Source organism: Heteronotia binoei, chromosome 20 (genome assembly GCF_032191835.1).
Source record: "Heteronotia binoei isolate CCM8104 ecotype False Entrance Well chromosome 20, APGP_CSIRO_Hbin_v1, whole genome shotgun sequence".
NCBI lineage: Eukaryota > Metazoa > Chordata > Lepidosauria > Squamata > Gekkonidae > Heteronotia > Heteronotia binoei.
Window position 1 is genome coordinate 16,703,848 of NC_083242.1, and position 13,784 is coordinate 16,717,631.

Genomic DNA, 13,784 nt, shown 5'->3' on the forward strand with positions numbered 1-13,784 from the left:
TTCTACCAAAAAAGCCCTGGGGAGACTATTCCACCTGGCTCTGATGGAGGACAGCCGGACATCTCTTGAGCCAGAGATCGCCAGTAGATTCTGCTCTTATGAGCGCAAAGCTCTACAGGGAACATACCAGGAGAGGTGGCCCTGCAGGTACATTGGTCCCAGACCATTTAAAAAAATTCTGTGCTGCCTTTCTGCCCAATTTAGGGTCCCCAAGGTGTTGAAGAATCAAAATAATTAACAGGCTCTTAAAATTATATATTAGAATTAATATTACATTTTAAAAAAAAAAATAAAACCACATAAGCAGGAAGAAGGATCAATGAGAGAATCCCAAACTAAACAGATAAGGCTCCACAGCTGAAAGAACATGGATGAGCAAGGGGGACAAGTGAATTTCTATGGGTAGGGAAGGCCATAATCTGGACATTGCAACAAAGGAGGCCCTTTCTTGGGCATCCACCCATCTAGCCTTAGACAGCAAGAGCACCCAAAGAAGTTCCTTTGAAAATGACCACAGTGGTTAGGTAATTTCATATGGAAGTAAGCCATTGTTATAGTGAATGGGACCATAGATCTGCCAGGTCTGACATTATCTGCTCATGCCAGCAGGGGCACTGTTTCAGAGGAAGATCCTTTTCAACTCCTGGGACCTTTTTACTAGAGAGTCCAGGGATTCCGCTGTGGAGAATAGGTGCCCTTCCACTGGACTTTGGCCCTTTTGAAACCATCTGAACTGATCCTGTAATTTCAATGCAGTTTAACTCTTCTACTGAAATTATTGATCATATACTAGTATAGGATGACACTCATAGTTGCTACATCCACAAGTGAATTATGTGGCTTGCAGAGAAGTATTTTCATTCATCTGTCCTAAATATGCTATACTTCTTGTCCAGCACTGTCCTTGGCCTGTAGAAGCCAGTGGCGTTTTTGTAGCACATAGCCAAAGTTCAGCTTGATTGAACAAAAAGTTTAGAGGGGTGTTTATAATGTTAGTTCTGCAATGTCTAGAACAGGAGTAGGGAACGTTGGCTCTCCAGACGTTTTTTGCTTGCAACTCCCATCAGCCCTAGCCAGCATGGCCAATGGCTGGGGCTGATGGGAGTTGTAGGCAAAAAACATCTGAAGAGCCAACGTTCCCTACCCCTGGTCTAGAAGAACTGTTTCAAATTATTTGCTTCATCGATGTGCTTTCACTGAACAACTCAGATGTCTTTGACTGTTTTCTGTATTCCTGATAGCTGAGTCCCAATGGTGGTCAGGAAGATAACCGTATGAAGAATGTCCCAGTGCCTGTCTACTGCCGACCTCTGGTGGAGAAGGACCCGACCATGAAGGTAAATGCAGGGTGGGCTGTCTGGCTAAGCCACTCAAGTAGCTGCTCTGGGCACTGCAGTGAGGAAAGCGCTGATGCACCGCGGGGAATCAGGTTCCTCCTGGCAATCAGCCGTGTGTCAGGGATCGATCTGTCTCTCTGTCATGTCTTGTCTATCTATCATCTGTCTCTCTGTCTGTCTGTCTATTGTCTGTCTGTCATATGTCTTGTCTATCATCTGTCTGTCTGTCCATCTATCATCTGTCTGTCTATCCAGGGCTTTTTTTGAGCAGGAATGCAGTTCCGACTGGCTTGGCATTGGGGTGTGGCCTAATATGCAAATGAGTTCCTGCTGGGCGTTTTCTACAAAAAAAACCCTGTGTCTATCATCTGTCTGTCTGTCTATCATCTGTCTATTTCCTTGATGTTCTTTTAAAATCATTTTCCTTTTTCCTATTGTTTTCTTTTCATCTTGTATCTCTAGGGCAGTTTTATCTTCTTTCCCTTCTGTCATCTGTTTTCATCCCATGTTTAGTGTGCAATGTCAGATAGAGACCCGTTTGTTTTATTTTTATACAGTGCCTAGTTTGTTTTAGACACCTGTATAAAGCATGAAAGACTTGTTACGAAATTTTTGTGGACCTTCTGCCAAGCCCTCATCTTTTCTATGCCATTCCACCTTGTACATTCCTGAGAGGTATATTCTCTCCTGGAACTGATTTTTGCACCATTCTTCGTAACATAGATTTCTATAAGCTAGAACACTGCATGCACATTTGGGACATGAAATACCTTGATCCTGCTAACTGCTCTCCCTTTCTTACACTCTGTTGTTAAGGGGAGGGATGGTGGCTCAGTGGTAGAGCATCTGCTTGGTAAGCAGAAGGTCCCAGGTTCAGTCCCCAGCATCTCCAACTAAAAAGGGTCCAGGCAAAATAGGCATGAAAAACCTCAGCTGGAGACCCTGGAGAGCCACTGCCAGTCTGAGTGGACAATACTGACTTGGATGGACCCAGGGTCTGATTCAGTAGAAGGCAGCTTCATATGTTCATATATGTGTTGATATGCTGCTTTCATTTTTAGTTGTGGTGTGCAGCAGGAGTCAACCTGACAGGCTGGAAACCTGTGGAACAAGATGCTGGAAATGGACAAAAGCCAGATCTAGGCTGCGATCCTCTAACTTGCGACCAAGAAGTGGAAGGAGAGAACGGCAAGAGCAACCACACATCCCCAGAAAAGAAAAAGGTTTGGAGAAGATGTGTTGATTTTCTGTTTACAGATGTAAAGGGTAAATGAGTAGGTTTTTGCACACCTGGTAAAGCAATACCTCCACTCCTCAGGTAAAGAAATAATCACACAAGGGCACTTTAGTACACATCGATGCTATATCCCCACTTCTCCACTTGCAGCTGCTGGAATGACCTTGAGTCAGCCATAGTTCTCATAGGAGTTGTCTTTTAAAGGGCAGCTTCCGGGAGAGCTCTCTCAGTCCCACCTGCCTCACAGGGTGTCTTGTTGTGGGGGACGGAGATAAAGGAGATTGTGAATCATCATCATCATCATCTTTTTCTTTTCTGTTAAATCAAACGGGCACTGAACCAATGCCAAGCAATGTGTTTCTGAGAGGTTAGTGGTTGTGGAGGAGGTGCAAATGAAAACTATGAGGAAGTACAAAAGACAAGAGGACATAGATCCGGCACCACAGAAGCATCCAGGGGTGGATAACAAAGGAGGCGAGGGCTCACGGAATGACATGTTGGGAATTCTGCCTGGCATCTGCTTGTTTACTGCTGCCCAGTCTTTTTTTGCAAGACGCTCAGATCTGAAGGTGGGCGTGTACCTTGTCCAAGGGGCAGGCAGGAAGGCTTCACTGAAAGTTAGTAATCTGAAGATCCAGGGGGGGGAATATCCTCATGACCTTGTTCAGCCACACTGCATAGATGGAGGAAAAGGAGCAAAGCTGTGAGTGGATTGGTCCTTTAGTGCTACTTGATTTCCTGGACTGGGGAATTATGGGTAGTGATGATGATCCCAAGCTCAAATTGGCTGTTGTCCCCTTCTCTGCTCAGTGTTCATGATGGCCCAGAGAACCTGAACTCCTTGGGCGAGGGGCTGGGATTAAAAAAAAGGTTAATGGATGGATAGATAGGCCACAAGAACATTCTGTGTGCTGCTGTCCCTCTGTTCCTGCTGTGCTTTCCCCCCTGAGGACCTCAAGCATTGTTGTGGGCAACTTCTGTTCCATATGCAAAGTTCCCTCAATGAATGAGACTTGGAAAATCCTTCAAATATTAAAGGCTTATTAAAATGCTGTAACAGGGGTGGCCACACTTGCTTAACATAAGAGCCACATAGAATAAACATCAAATGTTTGAAAGCCGCAAGGCATGAACATCAGATGTTGGAGAGCCGCAAGGAAGGAAGCCAAATAGATGGGGGAGGTGGAGGTGGAACGTAGTAACTTTAAATACGTTCTCCAAGCTGCTGGCTGTCTTGGCTTGGAGAAGTGATTTAAAGAAACAAATGCCTTCTCCAAGCTGGCCAGCGGGTGGTGGGGCTTCAAGAGCCACACAATATATGTGAAAGAGCCACATGTGGCTCCTGAGCCAGTTTGGCCACCCCTGTGCTGTAAGATAATTAAGAATTAGATTACAAGATAATTATAGTCATTCCTGCCTCTCCCTGGTAATTCCCCCCCCCATGTCAGATTCTTTGCTCAGGCCTGAAGAAGAAGAAAAAGAAGAATAAACATCAGATGTTTGAAAGCCGCAAGACATGAACATCAGATTTTTTTTTATCCCAGCTCCTCTTCCAAGGAGTTCAGGTTCTCTGGGCCATCAGGAATGCCGAGCAGAGAAGGGGACAATAACCAATTTGAGCTTGGGATCATCATCACTACCCATAATTTCCCAGTCCAGGAAATCAAGTACCACTAGAGGACCAATCCACTCACAGCTTTGCTCCTTTCCCTCAGTCTAAGCAGTGTCGCTGAACAAGGTCTTGAGGATATCCTCCTCTGGATCTTCAGATTACTAACTTTCAGTGAAGCCTTCCTGCCTGCCCCTTGGGCAAGGTACATGCCTGCCTTCAGATCTAAGCATCTTAGCTCCATGAACAGGAGCTTTTGCCTTTCATTTTGAATTAGCTTCCTGGAGCCCTAACAAACTGTCTCTTTACTCTGCATTTTGACCTTCCACAGGCCAAAGAACTGCATGAGATGGATGCCACGTCCAGCAGAGTGTGGATCGTCACAAGCACCTTATCCACGAGCAAAATTGTGATCGTTGATGCCAACCAACCTGGCACAGTTGTGGATCATTTCACTGTTTGCAATGCCCACGTCCTTTGCATCTCCAGCATACCAGGTAAACGAACACGAAGCTTGGCGTATGTGCAGTTTAACCAGGCAATGTCACTCTGTAGCTGTTGGAGTTAGTATGCTGGAGAGGAACAGGGAAAAATGAGATGAGTGGTGTGGTATGATTTCAGGACCGTGGATAGCTCATAGACTCCCCCCCCCCCCCCCGAGGTTTTTTGGTCAACTGAAGCACAGAGTTTTATTTACTGTATTTCATTATTTGTCAGTGTTTAATTGACTTCTCTGTGTCTGTTTCCCCCCCTCCCACCCCTTGGTCTTTCTGAGATTCTAAATTATTTGTACTTGGATTGTGATTTATGTCCAATGGTGGTGATGTTGTGTTTTTTAACAAAGCAGTTGCACCTTTAAGACCAATCAAGTTTTATTTAGAACGTAAGCTTTCGTGTGCTTCCTAAGCACACTTCATCAGATGATGGGATCAAGTATTGTGGGCTGAAATACAAGCAGTTTGTTGATTAAGTATTAAGTACTTAATCAACAAACTGCTTGTATTTCAGCCCACAATACCTGATCCCCTTCGTCTGATGAAGTGTGCTTAGGAAGCGCACGAAAGCTTCCGTTCTAAATAAAACTTGGTTGGTCTTAAAGGTGCAACTTGACTCTGTGTTGTGTTTTGTTGGTTTGCTGCTTTAGGTGTGGTTGACCAGAAAGCTGGCTGGCTGGCCTCCGAGAGCCAGTTTGGTATAATGGTTAAGTGCACAGACTCTTATCTGGGAGAACCGGGTTTGATTCCCCACTCCTCCACTTGCAGCTGCTGGAATGGCCTTAGGTCAGCCATAGCTCTTGTGAGAGCTCTCTCAGCCCCACCTACCTCACAGGGTGTTTGTTGTGGGGGAGGAAGGTAAAGGCGATTGTGACCGCTTTGAGACTCTGAGATTCAGAGTGGAGAGTGCAATATAAGTCCAATATCTTCCTTCCTTCCTTCCTTCCTTCCTTCCTTCCTTCCTTCCTTCCTTCCTTCCTTCCTTCCTTCCTTCCTTCCTTCCTTCCTTCCTTCCTTCCTTCCTTCCGATATTATTCAGTGGAATCCCAATGGCTTTTATGTTTGGTTTTACCCTTCCCCGATTTTTTCCCCTCATGCTAGCTCCTGTTCCATGTGGCTTCCTCCCCCCCGCCCCCGACTCCTGTAGTTCCAAGCACAGCATTTTGGTGGTCCAAAAAAATTTCTTGTCCCTTGATGGGAAAGCTAGTAGGGCACACCATGGGTGTCCCCTTTGTATCATGGCTGGTCTCTGAAGATTTTGGGGTGGCATACACAAAACCCAGGAACATTTCCTTCTTTTGCAGCGGCTTGTGATAGCGACTACCCTCCCGGTGAAATCTTTCTGGAAGGAGACTTGAATCCCGAAGAGTCTTCAGGGACAGACAGTGTTTTGGCAGGCATCACTCTGGTGGGTTGTGCGACCCGGTGCAATGTGCCCAGCAGCAATTGCTCATCTCGCGGAGACACTCCTGTGCTGGATAAAGGGCAGAGTAAGTCTTAGACTGCCACAAACAGCTTTGCAAATGGAGTTATTTTATTAGGATTTGGGGGGGGAAGGGGTTGGCTTATCATCTATATGAGAGAAATCTAGTTCAACTGAACAACGCAATATGTAATTGTGATTGTGCCACTGTAAATAATGGTGAATTATTTTGTATTTATTTAATTAGAGTTCATAACGCTTATTCCTGTAGATCAGAACATAACGACAGCTGTGCTGGATCAGGCCCAGTATCCATCTAGTCCAGTATTGTGTTTCCCAAAGGGGCAACTGGGGGAAGGCTTACAACCAATGTTCCCTCTAAGCTGAGGTAGTTTGAGCTGGCTCACATATTTTTGGCCTCCAGCTCACACATTTTTGTCTTAGCTCAGGAAGGATGACCCCAGAACACAATAATTTATGCAGCAGCTGACCACTTTAATGCCAGTAGCTCACAAAGTAGAATTTTTGCTCACAAGACTCTGCAGCTTAGAGAGAACGTTGCTTACAACCATGAGTGCAGAGACCAAAGCTGCCTACTGTTATTGCCTCCCCATCAACAGGCCATCCAAGGTGCACTGCGTCTACAAATGGAGGTTCCATTTGGCCATTATGACTGATTGCTAAATCACAGTTTGGTGTGACACCAGAATTGAGCCAGTGTGGTTATGACTTTCCCTTGCATTTTCTTTGAAGTATATATATAGCGTCAGAGCTTTATGGGTAGAATCTATTCTGTATTCTTCGTCTGATTTTTATTCCCATCTTCAGTAGCCAGAAAACCCTCAAACTATTGCTGTTGGCTGGCAGCTTCTCATCCCACTGTCAAAGGCCTAGTTCTCACTGAGGTGGTGGAAATCTGTTCTAGGGCTATATTGCAGGTGGAGGCATCCATGATCAAAGACTCCTCTATAACAAAAATCCCTGCACATAGAAAACTAGTTTGTCAGGGCAAAGGCCTGGCTAGGGAAGTTTAACTTTAGGGAGAATTTTTATATGAACCATCCTTGTCGTTCTGCAGTCTGAAGTGATACAGCCAAGACACAACTTGGACCTTGCTGAGAACCAGAACCAGAATGCTGTAAAGTTTGTGGTATTATGGTAAATTTGAAGTTAGCTATATGGCATTCCTTAGTCTTAGTTTTCCCATTTGCAATATGATAATACTAGTACCTAGGGCTTTTTTTCTGGCAGAAACTCCTTTGCATATTAGGCTACACCCCCTGATGTAGCCAACCCTCCTGGAGCTTACAGTAGGCCCTGTACTAAGAGCCCTGTAAGCTTTTGGAGGATTGGCTACATCAGGGGTGTGTGGCCTAATATTCAAAGGAGTTCCTGCTAGAAAAAAAGCCCTGCTAGTACCAGCCAGTGTTTGCAGGATTGTTAAATGTGCCTTAGGTCTCAGCAAGTCCTACCATTTCCGGTTTTGCTTGTGTGTCAGTTTTAAGACTGGGAAGATGGCCCAGATTGTAAGTGACTCTCTTCGTATTTTTCTCTTGCTTTGCTTTTGGTTTCTGCCACAGACGATGTGCCCACAGTGAGCAACGGAAAGATCAACCAGGCTCAGTCCACCGAGGAGGCAACAGAAGCCACAGAGGTGCCTGAAAACGGCACAAATGAAATGGAGCCAGCCCCAGTGCGGCCTGGCCCACTTACAGAGCACATCTTTACAGATCCCACCCCAGCTCCAGCACCTGTAAGGCAGAACAGGTAATGAAATGCTGCTTGGCACCCACTTTTTAAGGGAGCCCGGGGTGCCTCTTCCAGAAAAAAGCTATTAATTCCTTTGAGCATTCTGGAGATGCTGATGCTTACTGCAGTTCTTCTGTCACTCTGTAAATGTGTGGGGGTTCTTGTGCATGCTGCCAGCCAGCTAGCAAACTGACCAAATTAGTGTTGTGTAGCTGTGATGAAGTGCATGAGGGGCGGGGCAGCGACTGAGCCCTTGCTGTTGCATGCAGAAGATCCCAGCTGTGTTTGCTGGCATCTCCAGTTAAGAGATCTCAAGGCTGAAAGTATAAAGACATTGCTTTGCCTGAGTCTCAGAGCAGACTAGTAGTCTTCAACCTTTCCAGACCAGGGACTGAGGGAACCTTGAGATTCTGTGAGCTGCAGGTACATGGTAGGAAGTCTCGTGCCATCACAGCCAGAGCGTGAACTAGTTGTCAGGGGCCCTTGCCATTATTGTACTCAGTCGTGCTGGCTTGCGTTTTCGCCTTGGGAATCTGGAGGAGTGCGAATTGTTCCTGCTTTGCTCTGTTTGTGTAAGATTCATAAGTATCCGTTTCTGCCCTGTGAGGAAGATTGGAGCTGGCTTCTCAAGGTCGTCTAATCAACCCTCTTTGGCTGGGAGGGAAGAGAGTTTAGTGGGAATTGATTTGTACTGCATTGCGTGGGCTTTTTGCACTGTATTATTTGGCGGGCTCCATAACTGCCCGACAGAGGGCATAAAGTTCTGGCCAGCCCCCAGGTGTGCTTGATCTGACACAGAACTGTATTGCTACGCATCCTATCTATCAATAAAGCTAACCTCCTGTTAACTCTGAGGGTCTGCTTTGAGGATAGCTGCAGAGCTGACGCTAGTCTCTCTGAACCTGCCTCCATTCCTGAATGACATATTTTCACTGTCCTGCTTCTCCTCTCAGCATATGTGTAAAGAGAGGCAGGAGATGTGGGCTGGTTGCCCTCTGTGTGTGCACACTAGGAGAAAGGTCCTTCCACAAAGCACCAAAAATAGGGGCTTTTGACCCAACCCAGCTGCGCTTCATGCCAATGAATGGCATGAAAAACTGCAGAAGATGGAAACTCTGCTGAGTTTGATAGATGAACCAGTTCTCAGGCAGCTTCATAGGTTTTGAAATGAGGTTGCAGGAATTGACTGTGAACTTCTTTGGACCTTAAAATGCTGTTTGTCAAGTGCCTTGCCACTATAGGGTTAAAACTGAAGATTTTACTACTCGTGGAAGTGTTTCTTCTCTGAAATGTCTTCTCTTCTCCTCTTGAGAGCCAGTTTGGTGTGGTGGCTAAGTGCACGGACTCTTTATCTGGGAGAACCAGTTTGATTCCCCACTTCTCCACAAGCAGCTGCTGGAATGACCTTGGGTTAGCCATCGATTTTGTAGGAGTTGTCCTTGAAAGGGCAGCTGCTGTAAGAGCTCGCTTAGCCCCATCTACCTCACAGGGTGTCTGCGGGGTGGGAGGGGGGAGGTAAAGGAGGTTGTGACTGCTCTGAGATTCAGTGTAGGGCGGGATAGAAATCCAATATCTTCTTATCTATCTCTCACTTTCCCAGCCTTGAGCAACTCTTTTGCACCTGCTGTTTAGATATATAGTAACAATGTGTATCACATTCACAGCCTTGGGAATGAATGTTGAATATCAATATTGTTCTCAAAGTAAAACACAGTAAACCTATTGTGGGAAACTTGGGTAGGGGGCTTGCTAGCATTCTTGCATTGCTCGTTGTAACCATTTAATATTGCATTCATGCCTATTCATGCCAGTTCTAACTCGGACATAGTCCGGCCTGGGTTACCTGCCTGAGCCTTAAATATACGAAAATAAATGGACTGTTTATTGAGTGAACAGGGGGGAAGCCTGACACTGTTGCACTTTCTTGCCTCTGCAGTGAAAACGGACAGGCAAAGACGGAGTCAAGCACGGTAGCACAGGACCAAGAGGCGAATGGCAATGCAGCTGGCACTACTACGAGTGCTGCCCCCACCATGTGGCTTGGAGCCCAGAATGGCTGGTATGATTCTCTGGCCTGTAATGGGGCTCGGCTTTGGGGGATCCTTCAGCGTGTGGGCCTTGGAACTCTAGCTGAGAAATGTTTGAGAACAGCACCCTTCTGGGCAGGTACTTGAAAGCGATCCTGGCGTCTAGAGCAGGGGTGGCCAACGGTAGCTCTCCAGATGTTTTTGCCTACAACTCCCATCAGCCCCAGCCAGCATGGCCAATGGCTGGGGCTGATGGGAGCTGTAGGCAAAAAACATCTGGAGCACTACCGTTGGCCTAGAGGATAAGTGCAAGTTGGTGGCTTGTATTTCAGAGTTAGGGGAAAGTTGCATTGTTTCCCAGAACTAGGAGCGGCCTGCCTGTAATGCATCTTATTTTTGGAGTCTGTTGGACCCAGGGGGTTTTTTATAGCAGGAAATCCTTTGCATATTAGGCCACACACCCCTGATGTAGCCAATCCTCCTGGAGCTTACAGTAGGCCCTGTAAGACGAGCCCTGTAAGCTCTTGGAGGATTGGCTACATCAGGGGTGTGTGGCCTAATATGCAAAGGAGTTCCAGCTACAAAAAAAACCCTGGTTGGACCTCAAGCAGATGGTGAAGATCCATAATTGGGGGGGTAGGGGATGATGGTGTCTTCTCAGAATGAAACAAGATGCTCAGACTGAAGGTGTTTGTATGGCGTTTTGGACAGTGATTGGTCCTTTGGAATCAGCTGACTTAAGTGCTTGGGTCACATGGTGGGACAAGCACTGTAGCACCCTTGAAGTTCAGTCTGTGAGGCTCAGGATGGAAACAGAGCCCTAATGGTATCAGGGGTAAAGCACCCATCTAAGAGAATGAATCAAGAGATCCCAGGTTCAAATCTTGCCTCTGCCACAAAATCTGTCTCTCATCTCAAGCAGTCCTCAGTATCTCAACTTGTCTCTCCTTCTCCTAACGCGAAGGGCTGGGTGTAAGAATGATTGAGATAATGTCAGCGAAGTGTTCCAAATACTGAAAGGGGATATGCCAAGTATTATTGTTGTTGGGAACTCTAATTCAAGATGTGCACATACATACTTCAGAACCTTGCTGGTATCCCCCAACTGCCTTCTTCCCTTCCCCAGGTTGTACGTCCACTCAGCGGTCTCTAATTGGAAGAAATGTTTACACTCAATAAAGCTGAAGGACTCAGTACTAAGCTTGGTGTAAGTATGGGGTGGGGTGGACTAAGCCCATTGTTCGGTGGTAGAACGTGTGCTTTGTATAGAAGTTGTCCCAGGTTTAATCTTTGACATGTTTAAGTCCAGAATTCAAATAGCAGGGGCTACAAAAGACCTTTTACCTGCTTGAGACCTTGAAGTGCTGCTGCCAGTCAGAACAGACAGAATTCGGTTTGACTTAGGAAAAGGCGGATTTGTATGTTCACGTTGGATTGTGTCTGTGCAAATGAGGCAGAAAAAAACAAATGCATAAACAAATGCAGATTTGCTATTCTGCATAACTGAGAGATCCCTTTCTGGCTGGGAATTGTAGTTATATCGATGCAGACTTCTGATTTAGTGCAAGATGTAGCTCTGAATGTGATCAGCTATGCAAGCTGGGAAATCTCACACCCAGGTACTTCAGTCTTGCATAATTTGTGTATCTTCCTCAGATCGCAGAAGTGTCACAGAGTCAGACTGCTAAAGCTGTGACTGCTGGAAATCCTGTCCCCCCCTCCCAGTATATTGTCCCACTCTTAGTTTCAAAACACTTTGCTCACTCACTGCCATAGCTTCAAGGACTAGAAGCATACTTTGTTCATTTTCAAACAGAAGCTCCCAAACTGTGTTCCATTTCAAGGTCCATATCTCTTCCTTGATCTGAAATGGGTTCTTCTGTCTTGTGCATGCAGGCACGTGAAAGGACGGGTGCTCGTGGCCCTCGCTGATGGAACGCTTGCTATATTCCACCGAGGAGAGGGTGAGGACAGATATTATGCAGTTAGCCAGCAAAAAAAAAATTAAAAAGTGGGAAATCAAAACCAGGCAGTTGATGAAAACTTTCATTGAATTTTGGGATATTCCAGTTTCTGGGGTGTAAGTATGAAACAGTTTGTTTATGTTGTAACTAGAGAAGTCTGAGAGGCTGGTTTGCCTAATTCATAAATTCATTAATCTCAGGAGGTCTTGAAAGCAAGAGCTGTCTGGTTATATATGATGCAATGTGTATTTTTTCCTTGGGATTCCACCACCACTTCCCAAAGCAAAGAAACAGGCCAGGTAATGAAGTTCCCAGTGTTTAAGAGATGACTCTCTCATAATAATTGGTAGTAGGTTGGATCCAAACTTCTGTTGCGTGAGCAAAAGGGCTCTTCTGCGCATGTAAGAACATGAGAAGCCATGTTGAATCAGGCCAATGGCCCATCCAGTCCAACACTCTGTGTCACACTCTATGTCACACAGTGGCCAAAAAACACAGGTGCCATCAGGAGGTCCACCAGTGGGGCCAGGATACCAGAAGTCCTCACACTGTTGCCCCTCCCAAGCACCAAGAATACAAAGCATCACTTGCCCCAGGCAGAGAGTTCCATCGATACGCTGTGGCTAATAGCCACCGATGGACCTCTGCTCCATATGTTTATCCAATCCCTTCTCGAAGCTGTCTATGCCTGTAGCTGCCACTTCCTCCTGTGGCAGTGAATTCCACGTGTTAATCACCCTTTGGGTGAAGAAGGACTTCCTTTTATCCATTCTAACCTGACTCCTCAGCAGTCTGAGACTGGTTTCTTTCTGATCCACAGCAGTGTCTTTCGCAACACAAGGGTGTGAGCTGTGAGCTCTCCTATCCGCAACAGACAAATTCATTAAAAGTCATGCATTTCCCAGACACTCTCCTTTTTATTTATTTCTAGATGGTCAGTGGGACCTCAGCAACTATCACCTCATGGACCTGGGCCACACGCACCATTCCATACGCTGCATGGCTGTGGTGTACGACAGGGTGTGGTGCGGTTACAAGAACAAAATCCATGTCATCCAACCCAAGACAATGCAAATCGAGGTACAGCAAGGATGTGTTTGAATGTGGGAACACAGAAAGAAAGAATATTTCTGTTTTCTTTTTTGTTGACTTTTTCCGTCCTAGCTCGTTTCCTTTTATGCTCATGATTATAAAAATGTAAAGGTAGTCCCCCCCTGTGCGGAAAAAAATTAGGCTAATAATGTCCTGCAAGTCCATGTCTAATTCAGGAAATCAAAAGCATGTCCAGGTGATCAAAAATGTGTCCATGACCCAAGGGTTTGAATTAATTTATCATGCCTTTTAATCTTGCTTCTCAGAAGTCCTTTGATGCTCATCCTCGCCGGGAGAGCCAGGTCCGGCAGCTGGCTTGGATTGGAGACGGCGTTTGGGTTTCCATCCGACTGGACTCAACGCTGAGGCTGTACCACGCTCACACTCATCAGCATCTCCAGGACGTAGACATCGAGCCCTATGTCAGCAAAATGTTAGGTAAACAAGCTGCACCGGGAGCTGAACAAGAAGACTTTTGGAGGTTGGGCTCGGTTTTTCCTAGGCCTTTCCTAATGAGTCACACTATCCCGGTCGCCTTTCTTTGCGCCTCTCCTTCAGGGACCGGGAAGCTGGGTTTCTCGTTCGTGAGGATCACTGCCTTGCTCATCGCTGGCAATCGTCTGTGGGTGGGGACAGGCAACGGAGTCGTAATTTCCATTCCTTTGACGGAGAGTAAGTGGCCCTCCATGGACATTCTCTTCCATTCCCTCTGCCGCCAGATCTGTTTGTCTGTTTGTCCATTGCAAGATGACTTGTAGTCATAAAGGCACATACAAATGATATTAAGTTAAATGAGAAATCATAGCTCAGGGGAGAAAAATTCAGAATCCAATCCCGCTTCTCCACACAATC

The 13,784-nt window shown here is 46.0% G+C and overlaps 1 protein-coding gene across 1 annotated transcript in view; it reads left to right on the top strand.

The window, feature by feature from the left end:
• Positions 1-13,784, top strand: part of MAPK8IP3 (mitogen-activated protein kinase 8 interacting protein 3) — a 92,584-nt gene that overhangs the window by 64,521 nt on the left and 14,279 nt on the right. The window contains exons 19-29 of the mRNA XM_060260427.1: positions 1,242-1,337; positions 2,399-2,560; positions 4,515-4,680; positions 5,982-6,167; positions 7,681-7,867; positions 9,786-9,908; positions 11,003-11,083; positions 11,773-11,840; positions 12,772-12,920; positions 13,199-13,370; positions 13,491-13,604. Coding sequence (XP_060116410.1) covers positions 1,242-1,337; positions 2,399-2,560; positions 4,515-4,680; positions 5,982-6,167; positions 7,681-7,867; positions 9,786-9,908; positions 11,003-11,083; positions 11,773-11,840; positions 12,772-12,920; positions 13,199-13,370; positions 13,491-13,604 — 1,504 coding nt within the window. The remainder of the gene's footprint in view (positions 1-1,241; positions 1,338-2,398; positions 2,561-4,514; positions 4,681-5,981; positions 6,168-7,680; positions 7,868-9,785; positions 9,909-11,002; positions 11,084-11,772; positions 11,841-12,771; positions 12,921-13,198; positions 13,371-13,490; positions 13,605-13,784) is intronic.